Below are 21,711 nucleotides of genomic sequence, written 5' to 3' on the forward strand. Positions count from 1 at the left end.
TAAACTGTTTGACCATGCAATGTTCACACTCCCATAACTCTTGTCACGGAGCGAAACTAATTTTTCAGTAAAAATTGTGATTGAGGAAGAGAAAGAAATTGAGGAAAAGGGTCGAATTACTTGGCTGCTCAGACTAATTTAGAACAAAGAGTAATTAAAGTTGAGGAGTCGAAACGGGCAAAAATCAGTGTTTCTATATCTTTATCTAAAATCAATGTGGTTGAATATGATTAGCTCTTTAACCATTCAAATTCAAACATGTCCTGACATATCAGATATTAATCAAGCAGAAAAAAAAGTTAGCCGAAATGACCAAAAAGTGGGACATGTTTTGTTGTTGCCGTTTTTTTCAACTTCTCTTGTCTGGGTAAATTTCCACTAGTGACTTGAAATTGATTTAATTATAGAACAAATTTTAATTATTTGAACAGGTTAGTTGATTCAATATAATTCATACTTGTTTGATTGTTTTTTTTTTGTGTTTTTTGTTTGCGCAACAAGGATTTTGCTTTTTCTTTGTATAAATTTCTGAAAAATTGTTTCAGAATTGATGCAAAAAAAATAAATTTGGTTTTCGGATTGAATGTTTTTAAAAATATTTAAGATGAAATTTGCTTTGTTATTCAAAAAGATCAAACAAATTTAAATAAGGTTGATTGAAAATATAACCCAAGCAAAATTTTTTGAGAAGTATTTTACTTTCGAGACTCTTGAGTATAAAAAACAAAAAATTTAAAACGATAATTTAAAAAAAATCAACCTAACTATTTGTCACATTTTTTGCTTAAAAACAAGATTTGTCGGCAACCTCGAGAATTCAATTCTGTTTGGAAGTTTTATTTACTCTTGCTAAAATTTTTTCGACAGGTATTCTTAAAAATTATTTCGGGACCTACTAAGCAATCTCTCCCCCTCCCCGTATGTAGAATAAATTAGCCAAATTTTTGACCAATCAGAATTCAGCAATAAATGAAATCTCAATACAATCTCTTGCGCTGTTTCATTGTTTTTATTTAGACTTAAAACTGCAACTAAACTCGCTAAGTTTACAGTGCTTAAATTAAACTGACGAGAAAAAGCATCAAAAGAAAAAGTGTTATTTTAGGGTTAAAAAATACAAATTGTTTTGCCAACTTTTGAAAAAAATAGATCAGCTCAACCTTCTTGTACAACTACCTTGGTTTGATTATTAATTACAAAATAAATTTCAGAGAGCCTGTTGTGCATGAAAAAAAAATTCTGCACTTAATGAGGAAAAATTTAATAGGGAAACATTTTCTTCAAATTTACAATATCTATATAGGCCTTTATTCGAATATAGAGCACTTAAATACCGCACTGCTAATAAAACCACAATTGTATACGAGCGCATTCTCTGAAGACTATGCTGGTACCTACAAAAAAAACAGCTTGCATGAGGCACGAAAAGAGCCGAAATTAGCAATAACTATGAGAGATTCTTGTAAGGGAACTGATTCACTTTTTAGCAAACACGTTTCGAGGTGACTCATCTAATGATTGCTTGAAATTGCAGGAAAAATCAAAATTGAGTTACAACAAATATTAAGTGGATATATATTGTCTTCGTACAATGTTTGAATACCTTGTTTCCTACAATGTTTGAGTTTTTTTTTCGTAATATATCGTTTTTATTACTAACTTTTTTTGCTCTACTTAGGAGGTTTAGAAACAGGTAGCAAGACCTGATAGAAGTTTGCCATTTGTTTCAGATTATGTAAACGAGTAAGTACTGTGATTTGTTTTTCTCGAGTCAAGTGAGAGTTAACTATTGTTTTTTCGACCTTGCGATGATCCGTAAATTTGTGAGCGGGTGCGTCTAAATTGACTGAAACTGGTTGACCATAAAATTTTTTCATTCCAATAAAACTTGTCACGGCGCGAAACAATTTTTTTCTGTAATAGTTCATTGTGTATTTAAAAACTTCAAACTTCTCTTCAAAATGCGTCGCTGAGGTAAGTGCCGATGAAAAGTTTGCCGAAAATTAACATTTATGTTTTTTACACAGCTATTGCGCTTTGCGAGTGAATTTATGTTACAGGATTTACTGAAATTAGTTTTACAACAGCTGAAACAAGATTATGGCTTATCGCTAATTCTTTATGATTTATATTTTTGTGTTTTGGTTTTTTGGGTGCACTACTTGTACCGAGAAAAAAACTCAAATTTTAAGTTTGATATAAATGCGGATCTGGGTGAAGATCAGAGATTTTAGCAAGGGAGGGTCTAAAACTTTCTCGAGGAGGGTGGATTTTCAAAAAATTGTTCAAATTGTTGTTGGCATTTTTTATGGTTAGCCCGACCAAATTGATTTTTCGGGTTCTCAAAATCACTAAAAAGACACTGTTTTGATCAAACTTTCTGCGGCGGAGTCAAGCCAAAAAAGTTTTCTTCTTGAAATGAGTAAATATTGGCGCTGTTGGAGCCTTTCGAAAAGTTTATGATCGTTTAGCCAAAATTGGATACCTGAAAGCAGTACACAAGGGGTGAGCCAATGAAAAAAGTTGTAATTTTACTCATTTTAAATCAGAGAAATAAGGTATTGCTCTAAGTTTTTCTTGGTGTTTTGGTGATGATGTAAGCTTGATCACAGATGCAAACATTTCTACTGTAATATTGCAGGTTCCATAAATAAAATAATTTTGTTATAACCACGAAAAAAACTAATGCAAATTTAGTTTTTTTTGTGAAAAGTTTAACCTATCTAAGAAAAGTGCAAAAAAACTTATTAAATTGGATTTTTGAGGTCTAAATCATTGCCAGTATAATCGATTCCCATGTTGGGCTTAGACAACAAAATTGGACAAAAAAAATGGATTAAATTAATTTTTTTTCTGGCAGAAACTTAATGCATTATAATTCATTTGAAATCCATTATAATGGATTATAAAACAAGTAAAAAATCAAATTAAATTGGATTTTTTCTCCACTTCACTTTCGCATTTAACTAAATGAGTAATGCAAAATTTTTGCAAAGTGAGTGAAAGTCCTACTCCTTTTTTAAACCTAAACTCAACGTGCAAAAAGATTTCGTTGACCTCTCCCCCTAACATTTGGCCCTTTGCTCCCTTACAACCCTCATTCCAACGTTTTCCTCTTTGTCCTCCCCCACACTTGAAACCCCCCCAACCTGGCCTTCTGCGACCCCCCCCCCCCCCCCCACGCTGAACCACCCCGCCCCACCTGAATCACCCGACCCCCGCACATGAACCAACAACCCCCCCATCCACTTGAACCCCCCACCCTTTGATCCGATTCAGGTATGGTGAGTGTGTGCGTGTGGTGAAGGGGGGGGGGGTTGGTTCAGTTGGGATTCATTTGGTGGAGGGGGTTGGTTCAGGAGGGGGCAGGGTTGGGATTGGTTCAGGTGGGGAATGGCGGGTGTAAGAGCACAAAGGGAGCAAAGGGGCGAACATTGGAGGGAATAGAAGCGGGCAATTGTTGAAAGGGTCAAAATTCAGCTATTGAGTAACATAAAAAGAAAAAAAATTATCAATTTTTTTAAATAATCAAAAATAACCAACTTTAGTTTAAAAAGTAGAAAAGACTTCATGTGCGATGGAATTCGCATATCAACAAAGTGGGAAAAATCGATGTTTTTTGAGTTTTATTGTCAGTGTCGACGAAAGTAAAAAAAAATCGGTTATAATGGATTAGAAATAGATTTTTTCCTCGAAAATAGTAATATTATAATCCAAATTTAATTGATTGTTATCACTTTCTTTCACTTTTGCGGACACTGATAGTGAAACTCTGCACAAAAAACTAAAAAATAGGCTAAAGTTTAAAAAAAAAACAGTTTTAGCCTCAATTTGAGAATTTAATTCCAATATGTTACAATAGCAAAAATTCTTGCTATCTTTGCTAGCAAAATTCTTTTTGAATAAATAAAAAAACGATTTGAACCGTTCTGTGTTGTTCTTCAGTCATTTAGCAAAATTGGATCCTCTGTATGGAGACCTTAACTTTGTTATTTCGGTAATTAACTGAAACTGAAAAAAACTCTTTCTCCTCTTGTATCGAGTAATGCTACGGTTATGTATACTTTGAGCTAGTCGCTTTCTTTCAGTTTTGAGCTAGTATGCATACTTTCCAGGCAATTAGCACAAAAAAACTGAAAATTGAAGTGAGTGGCAAGTTTTATATGGCACTTAGTTTCATTTTTAATTAAGAAAAAAAGCGACACCAAAAATGAGAATACAGTTTTTCTTTAGTTTCTGTAGTAATGAAACATAAAAAGCAATTGCTGTTTTGATTAACTCCACAAGCATTTACCGAATTTTTTTCGACTCGTGTTGCTGGTAAGTTGGTGTTTACAGCTTTTTCCTCTACTTTTTGTAAAGCCTACTTTCGTCTATTCTCTGCTCTTTTAAGCAGTGTTTTAGTTTTTGGCATTCTTGTATTTGGCTATTTTGACTGAATCTTCAAAACTTGACCCTACGTTACTTTTGTGAAGCAATTTTTGCAAAATTTCACTGTTCTGTTCTAACTTTTGCGCGCTTTGAAATTTTCTGTTTTACTGAAGCAGTATCACAAATTATCTATGCGTGGTGAAATATCCTTCGAAGTTGATTTCAACCATGCTAAATAGTCATATTGACGACCAGTCAAATTAAATTTTAACCACTTTATTATTTAAATAAGCCGTTGGTTGACGAAAATCGAATATTTCAAATTTTGCACATTTTAAAAAGCTTTCTTCATAACTTCAGTTTGGACCGTTTACAGATCAGTCGGAACGGAACAATCAAGCCTTTGCACGAGCTGTTTAATCATAAATCATTGTTCCGACTTTCGAAGAAAACGGAATATTTATGCTCGGTGTGGTTTTTTATTCAGTCAGATTTCGCCGATCAAAATAATAGTTTTCAACAAATTTTTTTTTAACCCATTGAAGATATCGACTCTCTGAGTTCAAATTTGAAAAAGATATTCAACATCCGATCATTTTTTGTTAAGTTCTAGGGGTTTGAAAATTGCCAAATTGCCCAATTTTGGACTACATTATGTGCGCTTTGAAGAGTTTACTCATAATGCTCAAAGCGAAACTCGAACTGTTTTGCTGTGGCCAATTATCCCACACAACAAAATCGTTCCAAATTGAATTGAGGCTAGTTAATCGGTCGTATTAATATTGTACGGGAAAGGTTCTCAGGCTCGAGGGACCGAATATTGGAAAATTTCAACCAATCAAACTCGCTAAGCGTTCCTAATGTCTAAATGCCTTTCTCACAAAACCGAAGACAAAATTAACAGAAAATGATAATATAAAAAGGATAATAGATGCATATATAATAGGTGCAGATCTAATAAACTTAGCTTTTCATTTTTCCATTTTTTGTAAGTCGGTATTCTTAAAATATTAAGTTTGTTCAAGTCCGCCTTCGATCCGGAATTATTTTCTTTCATCTGCTTTTTTTGTATTTGGGCAATATTAACACTAATGGCCTGGATTTATTCGCTTCCTTTGAAATTTTCGCAACTTCGTTGAGATTTTTGAATACTCAATTGTGATTGGCTGAAAATAAGCAAAAATGAATTTTAAGGATTCGGTCCCTCCAGCATGAGGGATGCCACCCAGCATTTTGTACGACTCAAAACTTCACACTTTGACATTGTCCAAAATTAATAGATTATCAATATTTTTCTCAAAAACTATTCGATATGAATCAATCACAGTCGGAACAGTCAGGGCTTTCCTCTGATATACGAGCAGTTTTGTTGTGTTTTAAGAGCTTAGGGTTAAATTGAAGTGATAAGACTTCTATCAAACAATTGTTCGTGCTACGAAGGAAGCTGTTTTTTAGGTCTTTTTTTCTAATGCAAACAAACTGGGAAAATTGTGCATTTCACTCTCCATTATTGGTGTCGTCAGTTATTTAACATGTACTTTTTTAACCCTGTGGTTATTACTGCACAAAAACTCACTGCCTCAAAAACTCATGCATCAGAAACTCACTGCCTTCAAAAAAAGTTATAACTTAGAGTAAGATATCAAGTACTTAACACAAAAAACCACGCACATTAATTACGCCGATATCGGAGATCTACAAATTTTCGTATTGAAATATTTGTTTCTTTTTGCCAAATGGTTTCATTTTTTTGAACAATTTCTATCTTACTACTTAAGACAAGTTCGCTACTACACACAGTTCTTACAACAGTTCATATAACAATTGAGTATAATAAGTTTTATTTATAAACCACTGATATTTTCAAAATTATTTTTCAATGTTTAATGGTTAAAGCAAGAAGAATCATAGACTTAAAAATTTTACGTTCCACTAATTGCGATTGTCTCAATTTCCTTAACTTCAGGTAAAATAGCTGTGAGCAAATTTGGTTTATTTGTGATACCCGGAATCTGGTCTGGAAATCTTTCTTTTGTACTTTTTGGCAGTCCCGGTCGCGAAGGTAGACGAGGACTCGTACTCGTGCTGTGTGCTCTCGGACATACGACTTGCCATCTCGGAGTCTACTCCGGAACGCATAGCCACCAAGTTGTCAAAGGCAACTCGAGATTCCTCGAGATTCCCTTGACTGTTTTCGGACTCATCGCCCGAGATGGTGTCATTTGCAACATCTTTTGGGTTCTCGACTGGAATATCTTCTGAGGTCAAATCTCGAGTGTCTGTGTCAACTTCAGAGGTCACTTGAAGATCGCCTCCGCCTGACCATGCCTTCGGAGCAACCGACGCATAAGCTGGCAAGGGAATGTCGTTCGGAACGTTCGTTGGCTCGTTGTAGTCTTCCAGTTCGAAGTTACTTGGATGTACTTTGGATTGTCTAGTTAGATCCATCATGTTTTTCTTTGATATGTTGCGAGTCTGTCTTCGGCGGTCTTTCAGTATTGAGCCCGCAGATGGAGGTCGAACTAAAGTGTAACGCCGAATATTTTGATGAACTTTAATTTCGCGTAAATCGACTGTATTCGATCTTAACATTAACCTTCTTCTGCATGAAAACCTATTGCCTATGCTTTAAGAAAAATATGGGGAGGGGGGGGGGGGGGGTAGATCACTGTAAGTTCCCTTGGAACCATGTTTTCTAAAGACACCTTTGGCAACTTGCAGTGTGAACTCGTTTTAGGCAACCTTATGATTTTTACGAGCTCACCTCTTTAAGCGTTAAACTTTTCTACCGTTCTTTTCTCTTTTTTTTCCTGCGCTATTTGTCAAATATAACGAATTGAAAAAAAAATAGACAGAGATGAGAATTCTAAAATTTTTCTGTGGTATGCCCGGAATTAGCATTATCCAACATTTGGTTGTTTTTTAGACCCCTCAATTTTGCTGAAAAGTGTTCCTGAATGCAGATAAAAAGATGCTAAAAGTTTCACGGTGAACAAGTTAAAAGATTTTCAAAAGATTATGTTTCAATTTTCAGATATCAGTTGTTTTCAATCAGAATTAACAAATTGAACGTAAAATATAACAAAAAACAACTGCGAGTAATGAGCCTTTGTTGTTTGGTACGCTTCCAAGAAACGGATTTTTACTAAATCACAAACTTAAATTAAATAAAATTTTTCCAGTTCATATTTTTTCTGATGCCTCTATGAATAAATGCGTCTGCGATTGTTTTTTTTTTATCAATCAAATTTTTTTTTGCATTATGACCGCGCTACCATAATTTCACAAACTCGACACTCAAATATCTGTGGCTTTAAGCCTTACCGTAAGCCTTGGCAATAGCCGAAGCAGTCCTTCCCCCCTCTCCTACTTTCCTGATTCTCGCACTGGACTCCCGACTGCTGGGAGTTCCTCGGCGACTGGGGGATTCTTCGTCCGAGTAGTCCTCCGACGACTCCGCTCCACTGAGCACCGAGTCGTCGTCTCCCTCGAGGATAAACTTGCGCTGCTTGCGGAATGACTTCCCACTATCTTCATCCAAATCTCCTCCTGAGTTGTCTTTACCATCGCCTAGAAGTGACAAAGTGACCTTTCCAATATTTCTAAAATAATCTGTCTTATCATATTGTTTGAAACAGCCAATTGAGCAATCATGATACGTTTCTTCCGTAAACAATAACAGACCTATTTTTTATACAGGAATAGTGATTTGATCCCATCAACTGGAAAGAATTGTTTGAAAACTAGTTGCCGTGGTCGAAAAATTAGTCGCGGTGGTCAAAAAATTAGTCGCGGCAGACGAAAAATTAGTCGCGACAGTAAAAAATAAAAACGCGGCGGTCGAATTGGTCAAAAACAACTCTGTCGCAATGGTCGAAAAAATAGTCGAGGTGGTCGAAAAAATAGTCGTGGTGGTCATTGAATTAGTCGCGGACGTAAAAAATAAAGACGCGTTTGGTAATTCGTAAGACGCGATCTTTAGTTCGTATATCTTTAATAAATATATCTTTAATTCTTTGCTTCCGTTGTTGAATTCAATGTCTTATGTAGCTCCACATCACACTGGTATGGCGCCACACACGAGTGCATGTCTTGCTTTCTATCCATCATGAACAATGCTACCAAATCAAGTAGGTCAACAAAAGATGTTTAGCAGCATGTTGAGCAACCAGTAGAAAAGTAGTATCCCCAACCACCACATGTACAATCAACAGTTCAACAAAAAACCCATTGGCATCAAAATTTTGGCCATTATTCTGTTTTTCAAGCTCTGGCATTATGACGACAAAAGTTTGCAATAGTTCAAGTGGTTCGATCAAAATTGTAGCAGGGTTGAATCCAGTCCGCCATCAAACGATGTCAAATTGATATTTTTGAAAATTCTTGTTACTAGAAAAGCAAAAACGGTAATTGCTGATTTGATTTTCGTGGGGTCATTTACAAACTTAATATTGGTCAACATGCCATGATATGGCTGCAATTATATACAAATTGACGAGCTTTCCACAGTTCTGTATGCATAATTTGGAGATCAATTCCAAGCTTTTGTCGATAATAAATGACTTACTTAGCTGTGCTTAGATCTTTGTCTCATGAGGAGGCCTTAAAAGAAAATTTTTTGCTGAATCAAGCCCTTGCTAAGTCTCCGCCAAACATGAGGCAGTGACGAGCTAAAATCCGAAGTGATGAGCAGCTAAGAAGAATGCACAGTAGACCTAAAGTAGAGTAACTCAGCGAAAACAAGACTTAGACCAATTTTTCTGCTTTAATCAAGTGGTCTCAATTTATTCTGCATCATTTGCAATGACGAATACGCAGTGTAAAAACGCACTGTTTTTAAATTAAAAAACGCCGACTCAGCTCCCTAAGTTATAGCAAACGAGAAATAAATGTTTGCTAGTCAGCGAGTTGAATGTTTGCTAATTAGCATCAAAGTTTTGTGAAACTTCCTATACTAAATCTCTGTTAGTGGGACCCATCCACCAAAAAGTCTCAAGTTTTTCTGCTCCGTTTCCTTGCTGTGCCAACATGCTGAATCAGCATAAATCGAGGGATTGTTCCTCCAAGTAGTTGTTCTACCGGAAATTCAACCAGCTCTTCGTTTTTTTTTGTGGCGGGAGGACTCCACCTAGATGAGGTGTTAATCTGACACTTTTAATCAGCACACACAAAACATACTCGATGGAAAAGACTCGCCTATATGCACAAACTGTGCATTAAAGCGAATTGCCAGGAAAAACAGCGATGTTCAATGATGAGGTATTTTAAAATTCTAGGGCCGACGAAAAACTGAGTTATTCTTTCAAAACTCCAGAGAATGCATAAAAGCTAACTTTGGATCTTGTTAGCTTAGTAAGCTTGTACGTTAAGAAAAATCGTGAGCAAACTAAAAGTGCACCATGCTTTGTTTTGATTCTTCGGTTTTTGAAGCAATAGGTTTAGTCGCATCCTTCATCACCCCGCCCGAACGCGTCTTCTATTGAGAACAGTTCATCGCCAATACGGATTGATTATCTCTCCAATGACTACAAGAAAAAAATTGGATTTCTAGTTTTTTGCCTACGTTAGGGCAGATGGCATTTCGTCATTTTTCACTTAACCAGCCTAGTTGATAGTGCTGAACTACAAATGAAAAGAGACATCTCACAGGCCCGGTTCGAGGTCCGCGACTTAGGAAAAGACCGGCGCGACTCAAATTTGGCAATTCCAGACCGGCGCGACTTTATATTGACAATTCCAGACCGGCGCGATCGAAACTTGGTAGTTGAAGACCGGCGCGACCGAAATTTGGCAGTTCAAGACCGGCGCGACTGAAAAAAAACCACCGCAACCGGCGCGTTTCAAAACACCGTCGGAACCGGCGCGACGTAATTTCAGAACAACCCGACTGAGAATAAACCGCCGCGACATTTTCATATATCCATTTTCACATTTTCGCTAAGTATTTTCATAAGTCGCGGCGTCGGTCTTTTTTTAAGTCGCGCCGATTCAGTCTTTTCTTAAGTCGGGCCGATTCAGTCTTTTCTTAAGTCGCGCCTTTAAGGTCTTTTCTTAAGTCACGCCGCTTAAGTTTTTTCTGAAGTCGCGCGGTCGGTCTTATCTTAAGTCGTGCCGCTTAAGTCTTTTCTTAAGTCGCGCCGTCAGTCTTATCTTAAGTCGCGCCGCAACTTAGAAAAGACTAAAGCGGCGCGACTTAAAAAAAAAGACTTAAGGGGCGCGACTTTAAAAAAGACTTAAGCGGCGCGACTTAAGAAAAGACTTAAGCGGCGCGACGTAAAAAAAACGTAAGTGGCGCGACTTAAGAAAAGACTTGAGCGGCGCGATTTAAGAAAAGACTTAAGCGGCGCGACTTAAGAAAAACTTAAGCGGCGCGACTTAGGAAATAACTGACCGCGCAACTTAAAAAAGACTTTATGACTGCGACTTAAGAAAATACTGACGGCGGGACTTAAGCACGCGGCGCGACTGCGAAATCCAGTCTGAAAACGGTATGCGGCGCGACTTACAAAGTTTTTCTTCAAGTCGCGGACCTCGACCCGGAGGACTTCTTCTGCGCCTTCGTGGCAGAATCAGGTACTGCTCAGATAAACAAGTTTCGATTGTATTTGGTGAAACTCGGGCTGCTCTATGAAAATTATTTTTAATTTCAAGTTTTTAGCTTGAAAAAAATTACTCGTTGCCCGTCTCAAAGCTGCTAGCTGTGAAAAAAGACAAATTCTATATCAGATTATTTTACGAGGACGGCTTGTGCAATTTTTTTCCAATGGCTTTACGCGACAGAAACGGAACCTTTGTTTTTTGACAAAAGAGAAGCAGAAATTCAGGATGCAACCACGGTTGATCAGTGGTGCCATGACTTCAGGAGGCAATATGATGCCTTTACGACTAGTGTTGGGCAATTGGGCCATCCCATTGTAGACTACGGATTGACCTATTAAATTGTGATCAGACCGCCTGGATAAAATTTGACAGAATGAAGTATTGGATGTAGCTTCCGATTTTATGACTTTTTCATAATTAACGTCATAAAGTTTTAGCACCACCCTTAGCACGCTTTAATTAAATTGAATTAGATTTAATACCTTAGATCTATTCGATTAATTTAAGCTCTCGCCAATTCCCAATAATCTGGCGGCCGCGGCTATTTCCGGGTAAACGAGCAGTAATGAAAAATTTCAAAATCACTTTTATATGAGAACCACTGACATATAATGCTCACAAATTTGCCGATAATTAATTTTCAAAAGCTGAGCTTGAAATTCAAAGTTATATGCGTTTGGTAACAAATTGCAAATTGATGCAAATTCTGCATTTTTTAGATTTCGACATCTATCAATGGATTCCACAGTATTAAATCACAAAATATGCAATTTTATCTCTGTATTTTATATGTTACAGGGTTTGGCTCTATTTCCTTCCGAACTTCAAAGGTGTGGAAACAGAGAAGGAGCCAAGGGTTCCGACTAACTTTTAGCTAGACAATCAGCATTGGGCCTCTGGAGGGTGTTCAACAAATGAGACGACAGCTGTTAAGACGACAACCGCTTTTGACGGGGCGGGACTTTAAGACGACGCTATGCGCAAATTCGCCTATTGTATTTCTCAGTAAGCTCGATAAGCATATTTTACATGTTTTTAATCTCATTTGTCGTCTTAATGTCTCGTCGTCCTAGTGGCCTGTCGTTTTATTTACCTAGCACACCTCTGGAGATTCCGCAATTCGTCTTTGGAATTAAAAGAACTTGCGCTGCTGAACTGCAGAATCCAGCAAAAATTCGTGGAAAAAAAATTTTCGACAATATTGTCGACGTTTTTTTAGATCGATCAAATTGTTTTCCGTGCTCTCCCAAAGCACTAAAAAAGGCCTGTTTTGAAAAAAAGGCAAACTTTTGTAAAAAGAACAGGCCAAAAAAGGCGTTTTTGGCACTTTGGAAAATTTTGACAAAAAATTGCGTTTTTTCGGCGCGCGCACCCCCTAAAAGCTTTTACAAATTTTAGGGTCCGTCAGAAAATTTTAGGGCCCAAAATGGATATCTCAAAATAGTACAAATGGTGGACCATTTGGATCGGCAGGGGGTCGAATACCTGAGGAGAAAAAGCGTCCGCCCTCGTCTTTTTAAATCTCGTATCGCTCAAATCACTGCATGTTGGCTCATTTTCTTTCGTTCCAACAAAATTGGATTGCTTGAAGTCAGTCTTAAATCTGTTTGCTTTTATCATTTGAAAAAGTGTTCTTGCAAAAAACCTGCAACTTGTTAGAATCATTTTCATACTTTCCATATATATCACATTTCCCTTTAAGGTTTTTATTAAGGTCAAAATAGTTGACTCCTTCTCCTATTCCCTGCCCACCTCACATCGGCGTCAAAATTAAAGTGTATTAACGGGGTTTTACAAGGTTGCCTTTGGAGACCAAATATTGTCAAGGCCTATTTACATCAATCGAACAGTGTGAACAAAAACTTATTGATAGAAGTTCGCAGGTGGGGGACGGGGGTTTGGAGGAAAACGAATCAATTTTTCGAACTTTTCAAAATACAAAGGGCAAAAATGAAAATTTTTACATAATTTTAAGTCATTTTGTTTTGTATTGAATAAATGGAATGAGAAAAAAAAGAGCCCAGAGTCTACCTGTTTGTAAGTCGGAGGTCTGCTGGTTGTTATTGTACTGGTTGGCCAGTTGGTCCAGTGCAATCATCTGTTCCATCAACCTCACTGTGTCTGCATGTACCTCTGAGCCCACAGCTCTGCACACCACAACTGCCCCATACACAATCAGCAGTATCAGTACAGAACACAACACCCCCACACACACCCACGTAGATCTATAAACAGTTCAATCACTGTTCGAGATGTAACCGGTGTCTTTCACAGTATAGACCCACACAGTAAATCATAGCCCCTACTAAATAAACTGGATAAAAATATGAAAATGCACACGCGTACCAAACGAATTTTTTATTCTATAAATTTCTGGTCAAAATTTTTTTATAGAGTGTTCAAAAAAAGACGGGATTTTTCTAAATATTTCTAAATTGCAATTAATTATTTCGGTGTCAGCGGGTTATCGTTGTTTGATCTATGTTTCTCAAGGAATTATTCATTACGTCTGCAATTTTTGCTCAGCAGCCTTTTTTGCACACTAACGTTGCTCTGTTTGATTTCTCAACAGTCACAGTCTGACGCCTTTGCTGCCCATTATGCAAGGACCATCTGCAAGCTCAAGTTCAGCGAGGAAGAGAGGAAGTGGAACAGAGATACAAAACGTTGACTGAGTGCACTCAAAGCCAACGACAGCACGACTGCAGACTTCACCATCAGTAAGCTCAACCAAGCTACAAAGAGAACCAGGTCAAAAGCTACCGCTGGACCTGATGATATTCATCAGTTGCTCTTGCAAGCTCTCGGACTGAGTGCGCGTGGGCAAACTTCTGTATTTTAATAAGGCTGAATTCCCCTAAATATGGCAAATATGGCGTAACACCACCATGTGAGCCTCACCTCATGCACGGTCAAGACACTCTAAAGAATGATTTTTCACAGTTCTACTACCTTGCGAAAGACCGCGGGCTTTTTTTCATACTCAGACAGGCTTCAGAAAGAACAGTACGGGCAAAGCGGAATTCGATCTTCGCTGATGATTTTTCAAAATGAGCTCAAAACAAAAAAAAACGCAAGTCGCTGAGAAGAGCTTCCAGTAGGCAGTCCTCAATGTAGAAGAGTGGTGCACTAAGCAGAAGAAGATGAGAATGAGCGAGAGCGACAAGTTGAACTGCACTTGTTCGGTGAGAGCTCTTTAGATTTTTTCATTCCATGCGTTCTTTTGGGCTTAGAAAACCACTTCCGAATGTCATCTTTTTTCCTTTTTGGCATTGCGAGAGTAGCGCCAATGACGATGCTTTCAACGGTTGGAATTTCCAATAGGGATTGATGCTATCGATTGAAGGATGACATCGAGAAAACAATGACATTGAGCATACCAAAGGTTTTTATGTGGACTGACTGCACTATGGTTCTTCAGTTGCTGATCGCGAAAAAGAAACAGACCGTTTCTGTCGCCAAACGATTAGACAAAAATTTTGAGTCGACATCATTTGAGTGATAGTTTCATGCGTTGAGGGATGACATCCCGCTCACAGGATTAGCAGGGGTGTTGATGTTGCATTTTTATGTTGAGGCTCTCGCCTAAATAGAGACTCTTCGGAATGCCAGATAAGTAAAGACTCTTCAGAATGCCCATAACTGATAAAGCGGAATCAAATGCAGAGGAATTTTTTTTGAAATTTCTGCAGTAAGAGTCATTCTTCGCTGTATGTGAGCAGCTAACAACCATGCAAAAGTTGAGCCGTATGTCGTCCTATTTGTCTTTTATCGGACCGAACAGTATTCAACGTCTCTCAGCAATTGTTTTAGAAAATCATCACTTAAACGTTTTTGAAAAGCTGTCATCGATACAACAGATTGTTTCTCAGTTTACACCCTTGTAAGCACTGTCATCAAAGCGATTTAACTCTATCGGAATGAGTCAAATGATCTGTTTTTTTTTAAATTGTTTCCATTTTGATTCAGAAGACAAAAAATTTTCAAAAAAATTCATCAATGTCAAGAAAAATCAATTTTTATTTGATGATAATTCGTATAAACAAAATTAGTTCAGCATAATGAATGATAGTGATAATATAGTAGGGAAATAGCCGATAAAAATAATATAAAAGACTCATAGCAGGCCTAAAACTGCTGTTTTGGAAAAACTTTTAAAAAAGACTCTTGAAAAGGAATATTTTTGTTCAGATTATTTCATCACAACATAAACAAAAATTGATGTGGAGTGCAAAAAACTGATTTTTTTTCAAATATTATAGTTCAGATATCACAAACCGGATATCCTTACTATCAATCTAAAGGCTCTTTTCCACTTTTCCTCCACCGTTCAAAATTTATGTTTTCTTAGTTGTTTTACGCGTGCGTTATTATGACACAATTATGAAGAACTTATCTTTTTCCAAAAGTTAGTTTGATCACTATGCATTTTGAAAAAATAAGACTAATTTTTGGAATGGAATTTCAAATGTAGGACGGAAAGTCAGTAAGAGCCAAAAATTTTACTTCCCGCCACATTTCAAATTTTCTAATTAAATGAAATTTGTTGCAGTGGTTAGTTTGTTCCTCATGTCAAGTTTCATTGGATAATGAAAAATTAAAGTTGATATCAAAATGAAATTTCTCAGAAGGCGGATGTGGGAAAGAGCCAACACTAGCAAAACTAGACTGTTTCTAGGCAAAAATTCTCCCGGCGGAACTTGAACAAATATGTGCACAATAGTGAGTTTGCTCGCCATGCCAAATTTGATGGCATCAAAACAATGGTACAATAGTTCTTCAAAACTGACTTCTAATAGTGGGGGACGGAAGAAAGCGGCTCTTTTTCTTTCCCCGCCTGTGATTTTTCACTAGCAGTTTTTCTGTTCAAGTTATTCCAATTATCGCAAAAATTTAGGCTCTTTTCCAGCCCCCCCTTTCAAATTCAATTTTGAAAAGTCTATTTAACGTTGTCGCAATGCAATGAAATTAAGCGTGGTGAACAAATCGACAATTCTGAACAGATTTGTTCTTCATACTTTACAGCGTAAAATTACGCATTTAGCCGTAATAAAACGTAAAACAAATATAAAACTCGGTATTTTGAAAGGGGGGAACTGGAAAAGAGCCATTTTGGGGCGTTTAGTAACATCGTTTAGTATATCGAGTTTCAGAAAAAACCAAAGCGGAGGAGGTAAGCTGGAAAAGAACCTTCTTTTTCCAAAATTCAGCTCACGACAGCCTAATTAGAGTGATTTTTGTGCTCTTTTCCGTTATCTCTCCACATTCCATATTTTCTGTTTTCTCAATGTCTTACGTGTTATTATGGCTAAAAAGGTGATGCTAAGATGTAAGGTTTGAAAAACAAATGTTTTCACAATAGTTCATTTGTTCACAATGCAGATTTTTGTTGCAATGAGAGAACGTGAAAATAGTTTTTCAAAACTGAAACTCAATGTTGGGGAGTAAGTGGAAAAAAGCCGGGACTCTTTTTCCTTTCCCCACCCACCTCACACGAGCTTCATTTTTTAGTGTAACGAGTGGTTTTACGAGGTTTAGTTGAAGACCAGATATGTTTGTCGTGGCCTTATTAGTCTGTATGTAAATTTTCATAACAATCCAAAAAAGTGGTCAACAAATTTATATGTAAAAATTTGCAGGTGGGGGAAAAGGAAAAAAGCCAAAGCCGGAAACTGAAAACGAACCGGTTATTTCAAACCTTTTTTGCTGGCAACAGAGGCAAAAGAGTCTTTTTCTGCGCCCTCACATTAGCTATTCCGTCTTGCAACTGTTTTTTTTTGGTGATATGTGTGATAAAGACTTTAGAGGCGAATTTAAACGTCAGCATCACACATCTCAAAAAAAACAGCTGCAAGATGAAATAGCTAAGGTTCGTGCACAAATAAGCTCTTTTGCCTCTTTTGCCATCAAAAATGTTTTGAAAAGCAGGCTCTTTTTCATTTCCCACCACCCTCGTAGAATTACAACATAAAATTGTGTAAAAACTGGGAGGGCGATGATCGTACACTGTTTCTAGAAGAGCGATCGCCAAAAAATTCAAGCTTGTTGATATTGGTCCAGTTTAGCGGTATCTCCGGATCACTTCGACCACGGGAATCCCGGTCAAAACTCAAAATCACAGTATAAGGGTAGAAGAGAGCGGCTCTTTCGCAGTTTCCCTTTGATTTTTTTCTGAAACTCAATATACGAAAGTCGGCTCTTTTCTAGTTTCCCCCATCTTTGGTTTTTTTCTGAAATTCATTCGATAAAATCTATTTAAAATGACTTTTCATGTTATAAACTGCATTAAAACGTGTCAGCGCAAACAGGTGAACAAATTTTTACCTCATTTCTTGCATGCAAAAAACCGTGTGAATATTTTTTCAACCGCTTTGTTTTGGATTTTTACGAGCGTGCAAGAAACTGGAAAAGAGCCAAGAGAGCTCATATTGAGAAAAAGTTTCAGCGACTTACTCTAAGGTTACAAAAAATGGGACGCTAGCTGATGCCATTCGGTAATTGAAAATAAATTTCCAGATGATAATCAAACACTGCTGCTCGTTATTCCATGGTTGTTAAAATAACACTGGTAATGGAATCAATCTTCTAATGGAAATGTAGTCATCCGTAAAATCTTTTGTGATAGTGTATCCAAAATAACATACTCAACTTCTGTTTTAACATAGATGTACTATAATTGGTTCGGAATAGAATATAATGACTATTTCCAAACAAATTTAATTCGATGTGAAAAACGCTTCCCACGTGCTATGTTATCGGTCCATGATTGACTTCCCAATACACACAAGTTGTTACCCTCATACACGAAAATGCTTTTCATACAGTTTCATGCAAGACAAATTTGGACTTTTTCCGCCCCCCCCCCCCCCCCCCCCCCGGAGCTCACACGACCATCATTTTTATGGTGCAACTAACGACGAGTAGTTTTACAAGGTTAAACATGAAGACCAAATGTGTTTGGCACATCCTAATTAGTCTGCGTGTCAATTTTCATAATGATCGGACACTGTGAACAGTAGTTTTTATAGTAAAAAATTGCAGGTGGGGGAAAAAGGAAAAAGAGCCGACAAATTGTTATGATTTGGCATTTTTCCTTTCCCCCATCTGCGAGTTCTTACATCTAAAATATTTCTTCACATTAGCCGGTTTGTTCAAAAAGAGCCTATCTTTTTGTTCCATACCTGGAGTCAGTTGCGGATTTAAGGTGATATGGGCGGATTTTCTGCAACTCATCAGGGATTCAACCAAAGTATTCACCATTCGATACTATTTGAGGGAGAAATCGTGTGCCAAAAATAGTTTATTCACCATGAGAATTTTCATGAGCGACTCCATTCCAGTTTCTCACCCCCCTCGTGAAATTACAAAATAGAGCTGTTCAAAAATTTTTCACACGGAAATTCACCTGTTCACGCTGACACGTTTTGGTGCAGTTTATAAAAAAGTAATTCTAAATAGACTTTCATATATTGAATTTCCGAAAAATTCAATGGGGGACTGGAAAAGAGCCTCATTATTTTATCATAATGTGAATTTAGTTTTTCAAAACTGAAGTTCAAACGGGAGGAAAAATGGAAAAGTGCTCAATATTTTGTTCACGCCGTACAATTGTTACAAAATATGTCATTCGGACTTATTCCCGCACTCAGTAAAAAGAGAAAATAATCGATTATATAACAATTATAATTGGACTTTTATCAAAACTATAACTAATTATACGCGCCACAATTAGATCTTTAAACGATTCATAATCCATTATAATGATAACATTTTTCGTGAAAAAATAATAAAATATAAACAATTATAATTGATTATAATTTTGCCGAAAATCTCTTATAATCTCTTAAAATTTCTTATAAACTAATATAATATATTATCATTAATTTTAAGTCTTTTTTCTGTAAACAATCTCAAAAAATGAGATGTCTTGTCACTCTTTGGTTCTTCTGAACACAAAATTTTACCACGAAACAAAAGTTTCATAGAGATCCCTTCGATTTAGTTGAAAAAATCCCACGGCAGGTGAAATATAACTCTTCTATATAAATCATGAAAATAACGCAGTGTGCTGATGTTTTGGTGGTCAAAAAGTTTAAAAAGTACATCATGAAACAACTATAATCAAGAAAAAAATAAAGACGTTATAAGTATGAATTGATTTGAAAATTGTTACAACAATGCTCCCAGTTTTTCATATAAACCAACGTCCACGAAAAGCATAAAATAAAAGCAATTCATGAGCAAGGTTGATGACAAAATGGGCAAACAAAAAAATTATAAACAAATACAATCGATTATAATAGATTTTTTCTGCAAAGAAAATGAATTAGAAATTCGGATAAAAATCATCGATTTTAATCGATTAAAATGTGTTATAATTGATTAGATTTGATTTCAAAAAGAGAGATTTTAATCGATTATTAAATAATTAAAATCATAACTTTCTCAATGTTTGTAATACTGTAAAATTGTACTATACTCGATTACTGACGCTTGAAACTGGATGCGGGTTACGCCATGGAAACATAATTGGTCTCATACTTAACCTTGTGAAACTGTTTTGTTACACCGTAAAATTGATGTATCTGTTTTAGGAAAAACAGATAAAACTGTTTTGGACGACCTGAAAAAAGGTCAAAACAACTTCTATTTTTTAAAACCCCTCCGAAACTCACTTCCTCCTGAACCCCTTCCATCCCTAGGTTAACTTTATGGAAAAAAACACACATTTGGATATTGTATGATAAGTTTTTTTCCGTTGCTACAAAAAAATTTTTCAAAATCAGGGAATCTATTTTAATCGTAAAACTTTTCTATGATCAAACCAACACTTTACTAAAAAAAATTTGGCAAGCAAAAACTGTACCTTCTGTCTGTAGGGAAACTTTCAAAACTTTTTCAAAACTCAGATTTTCTCAAAAACTACTCTACTGATTTTCAAAAAAACATACCAATGATAGTACGCCCACTTCCATGTGTGCCTGTGTAGTTTTGAGGCTCTCTCTACCTTATTCCAGCTTTTGAAAAAGTAAAAGGGGGGAGTTTTTGAAGTTTTGACCCATATTTTTGAAAGTTTACATTTTTTCAAAAACTACCCTCCCCAATGTGAGATTTTGAATTGAATGGACAGAGCAGATTGTGGCAAACTCCACTGAATTAGCCGCCACGCCAATTTTTTTTACAAAAAATAAGTTATGGCCCTCAAAAAAAGTGAAATTTTCGATTTTTGACCGTTTTTTTTCGAATTTATTATTTTTTCTCAAAAAAATGCCCTCCCAAACTAAGATATCGCTTTCCTTGATGAGAAAGGATTCTGAGAAGCTCTCCTGTTAAAGCGATTTCACCCAAACTTTTGAACACAAACAGTTATGAATTTTTACTGTTTTTTGAAACTTTTTGATTTTTCTCAAAAACTACGCTCTGGAAGGTGAGATATTGGTCTTATTGTGTAGAACGGGTTGTGGAAAGCTCTCCTGCATAAGCGTCTAGGCTCAAAATTTTTGATGCAACAAGTTATGATCCTCTGAAAAATCAAATTTTGATTTTTGACTGTTTTTAGAAACTTTTTGATTTTCTCGGAGAATACCCTCGCAAATCTGACATTTTGGCTTCAATGGGGGAAAAGGGTTTTGTGAGGCTCTCCTGCACCAGCTTTAACGCCCAAATTTTGTTACACAAAAAGTTTTGACCCCTGGAAAAGTCAAATGTTCGATTTTTGAACAAATTTTGAAACGTTTTGACTTTTCTCAAAAACTGCTCTCCCGAATCTGAGTTAATGGTATTAATGGGTAGCACGAGTTGTGGGAAGCTCCTTTGCGCAAACAGTTACGCCCAATTAGTATGCAAAAACTTATGACCCTCGGAAATGTCAATTTTTTGATTTCTTGTCCGTTTTTTTTTGAGTTTTTTTTCTACTTCTCGAATACAACTCATTTTGCTATCAAGGATTTAATCAAAGCAACAGGTTGGGAGAAACCTCCGGGCATACGATGCTACACCTTAAAGTTTGGAAAAAATGCGTCTGGAAAAAATCCAAAATCACAGAAATTTTCACTCATTTTTTAATAGAGCAACAGTTAACGTTATGGGAGAAGCCCAATCCTTAAGTTTTTGAAAATATCTACTTCATCCCGCATCAATACAACAAAATCAAAAATTATCAAACAGGTACCTCCCGCTTCAGCTGGACTTTTAGTTTGTTTTGTCAACAAAATTGGCTATCAACTTTTTTTCATAAAAACATGGAATTGTATGACAAAAAAGTACCAAATGAACAATCTTCACATTGAAAATTATCTAAGGGGAAGTTGTTACCTTGATTAAAACTAATACAATTCAGATAATCAGGGTTGAGCATAGTACATGCAGTCTTGGTGGCTGAAATTTACCGTTTAGCTTTATGGGGAAGATTGTTCATTTGGTGTCGAGAAAAAAACATAGATTTGGACGTTTTAAAAACTCAGATTTTCTCATAAACTACTCTACCAATTTTCAAAAAAAGGTACCAATGAAAGTACACCCACTTCCATGTGTGCCTGTTTAGTTTTGAGGCTCTCTCTACCTTATTCCAGCTTTTGAAAAAGTAAATGGGGTGAGTTTTTGAAGTTTTGACCCATACTTTTGAAAGTTTACATTTTTTCAAAAACTACCCTCCCCAATGTGAGATTTTGAATTGAATGGACAGAGCAGATTGTGGCAAACTCCACTGAATTAGCCGCCACGCCATTTTTTTTTACAAAA

General features: G+C 36.5%; 1 protein-coding gene across 1 annotated transcript; it reads right to left on the reverse strand.

Annotated features, from left to right (window-relative positions):
- Positions 1–6,242: 6,242 nt before the first annotated feature.
- On the reverse strand, positions 6,243–17,573 carry LOC134846485 (uncharacterized). Its single transcript, XM_063863862.1, has 4 exons — positions 17,425–17,573; positions 13,003–13,196; positions 7,696–7,941; positions 6,243–6,893 (listed from the first exon to the last, which is right to left on the reverse strand). Exons 1-4 carry the CDS (start codon positions 17,460–17,462, stop codon positions 6,364–6,366), a joined length of 1,008 nt encoding a protein of 335 aa, XP_063719932.1. The 5' UTR covers positions 17,463–17,573; the 3' UTR covers positions 6,243–6,363.
- Between the last annotated feature and the right edge of the window lie 4,138 nt (positions 17,574–21,711).

Source organism: Symsagittifera roscoffensis, chromosome 5 (genome assembly GCF_963678635.1).
Source record: "Symsagittifera roscoffensis chromosome 5, txSymRosc1.1, whole genome shotgun sequence".
In the NCBI taxonomy this organism is placed as follows: domain Eukaryota; kingdom Metazoa; phylum Xenacoelomorpha; order Acoela; family Convolutidae; genus Symsagittifera; species Symsagittifera roscoffensis.